Source organism: Salvia hispanica, unplaced genomic scaffold (assembly GCF_023119035.1).
Source record: "Salvia hispanica cultivar TCC Black 2014 unplaced genomic scaffold, UniMelb_Shisp_WGS_1.0 HiC_scaffold_520, whole genome shotgun sequence".
NCBI classification, from domain to species: domain Eukaryota; kingdom Viridiplantae; phylum Streptophyta; class Magnoliopsida; order Lamiales; family Lamiaceae; genus Salvia; species Salvia hispanica.
This window is the reverse complement of record NW_025952268.1, coordinates 1-1,691: the sequence shown is the minus strand read 5'-3', so window position 1 is coordinate 1,691 and position 1,691 is coordinate 1. Positions and strand designations below refer to the sequence as shown.

The following is a 1,691-nucleotide window of genomic DNA, read 5'->3' as shown; positions in this document are numbered from 1 at the left end:
TTGTCCCACTTCACTACCCAAACAGTAACTCATCAAAATCCAACCTGCCAACATATAATAAGGCCGGCCTGCTTGTATTAAATACTATTTAACTTCATTAATATAATTCCATTTCTATAAAAATCAGAGCCCACAGAGTGCACAAAAGAAGATCTTTTTATTTTATTAGTTCAGTCACTAACAAGCACTTTTGTAAAGATAGTATCTAGGAGATGTGACATTAATCTCACATGTATTTTAAAAGCTACTTTATTCAACTCCTTGGTGTTAATAACAGGGTTGCAAGTATATTCAATTACAGTAGAAAAAAAAATAGTCATTATATATATGTAGAATTAGATCATTTAGACAAATTTTCCTATTTGGAGCTGCACTTCAATGCATTTGGAGTATTAATCACAGTTATTTTTATTGTAATTAGTAAAGTTTTAATAAAAATTTAAAATATTAATTAAAATTGCTGAACATTAAATGAATTTAACTAGGGTGGATAGTGGATACCCTACATGCATGATCCACACAACATTGGGACTCTTAAGACACACTCCTGTATACGTCCAAATTAAATCTGTATTATTAATAATAAATTGAATTTAGGATTTGATTCATTCTACGAGAGATTGATGAACACTAACCAAGTGACTAAAATAGAGGCACCATAGATTTAGAAGCACATAATTTTTATGCCATATTTTAATATTGTGTTGAGAAAAATAAAGTCCAACTAATTCTGGTATCGAAAAAAGGAATCTCTTTAATATACAAAAGAATATCCTTATAAAACGTTTTCTTGTTTCCTATTCAGTGTAGATTTAAGCAAAGGACTTAAATATAGTTTAACACAGTTAATAAACACCAACATTCAACTATATCTATATGTATTATGTATGGTTAAAAATTAAAACCATCAAAATTATTCACTGAAATGCATGAAGTTGCATTAAACAAAAACTGACACTCCTTGTATAGCTAGACAAATTTAAATTACACCCTAAAACAATTACATTATCTTATACTATAAATTTTTATCCAAATACAGGAAAATACATTAACCTTGCAGTGGAAAGAGCCATGCATAAATCTATACTTGAAACATTAATTTACATGTTGACAATATCACACATGATCATGAATGCATATGAATTCTTCCTTAAGTATAATTCTTTTAGTTAATTTCCAATAGAATGGCCAACTCCGGGACTGTGACCCGGTGAGGTGGGCTGAAATCCATCCGGTTTCCCAGCCTCCACTTCTTCCATGCTATGATCTTTCGTTCCAAATGAATGCCCAACCCCAGGGCTGTTTCCGGGGTTGTTGGCTGAAAAGTCTCGGTATGAGAAAGAGTTGATGCCACCGGAGGCCTCACTTGATGCTTTCCGGCACCTTTGTTTTCGCCTCGTTGGCTTCTTTGAGTTGCCTTCCCTGTGTAGACTGCATTTGTAAGCAAACTAAATTGCAAAAGCGAAAATAAAAGGAGTTTTTGCTGAATGTTGGCCATCTAAGCTAGTGAAAATAATATTAATTGTTTGATATATTTGAAGAGAAGGAGATAGTTGTTGTTTTGCTTGAATGAGAATGTTTGTTGATCATAGTCTAGTATTTATAACCCTAGAAATTGTTGGTTGATATATCTAAACCATTGATATTGGTAATCATGGAAATCTTCAAATGTTATGCTATTATGGATGGTT

General features: G+C 32.1%; 1 protein-coding gene across 1 annotated transcript; it reads right to left on the bottom strand.

Moving 5' to 3' along the window:
* Positions 1–1,169: 1,169 nt before the first annotated feature.
* LOC125199491 (precursor of CEP9-like) lies at positions 1,170–1,448 on the bottom strand (the record flags this gene model as incomplete). The annotated part of the gene is made up of 1 exon (XM_048097478.1): positions 1,170–1,448. A coding segment is annotated over one exon (279 nt), but the record flags the coding sequence as incomplete, so codon positions are not given.
* Positions 1,449–1,691: the final 243 nt, after the last annotated feature.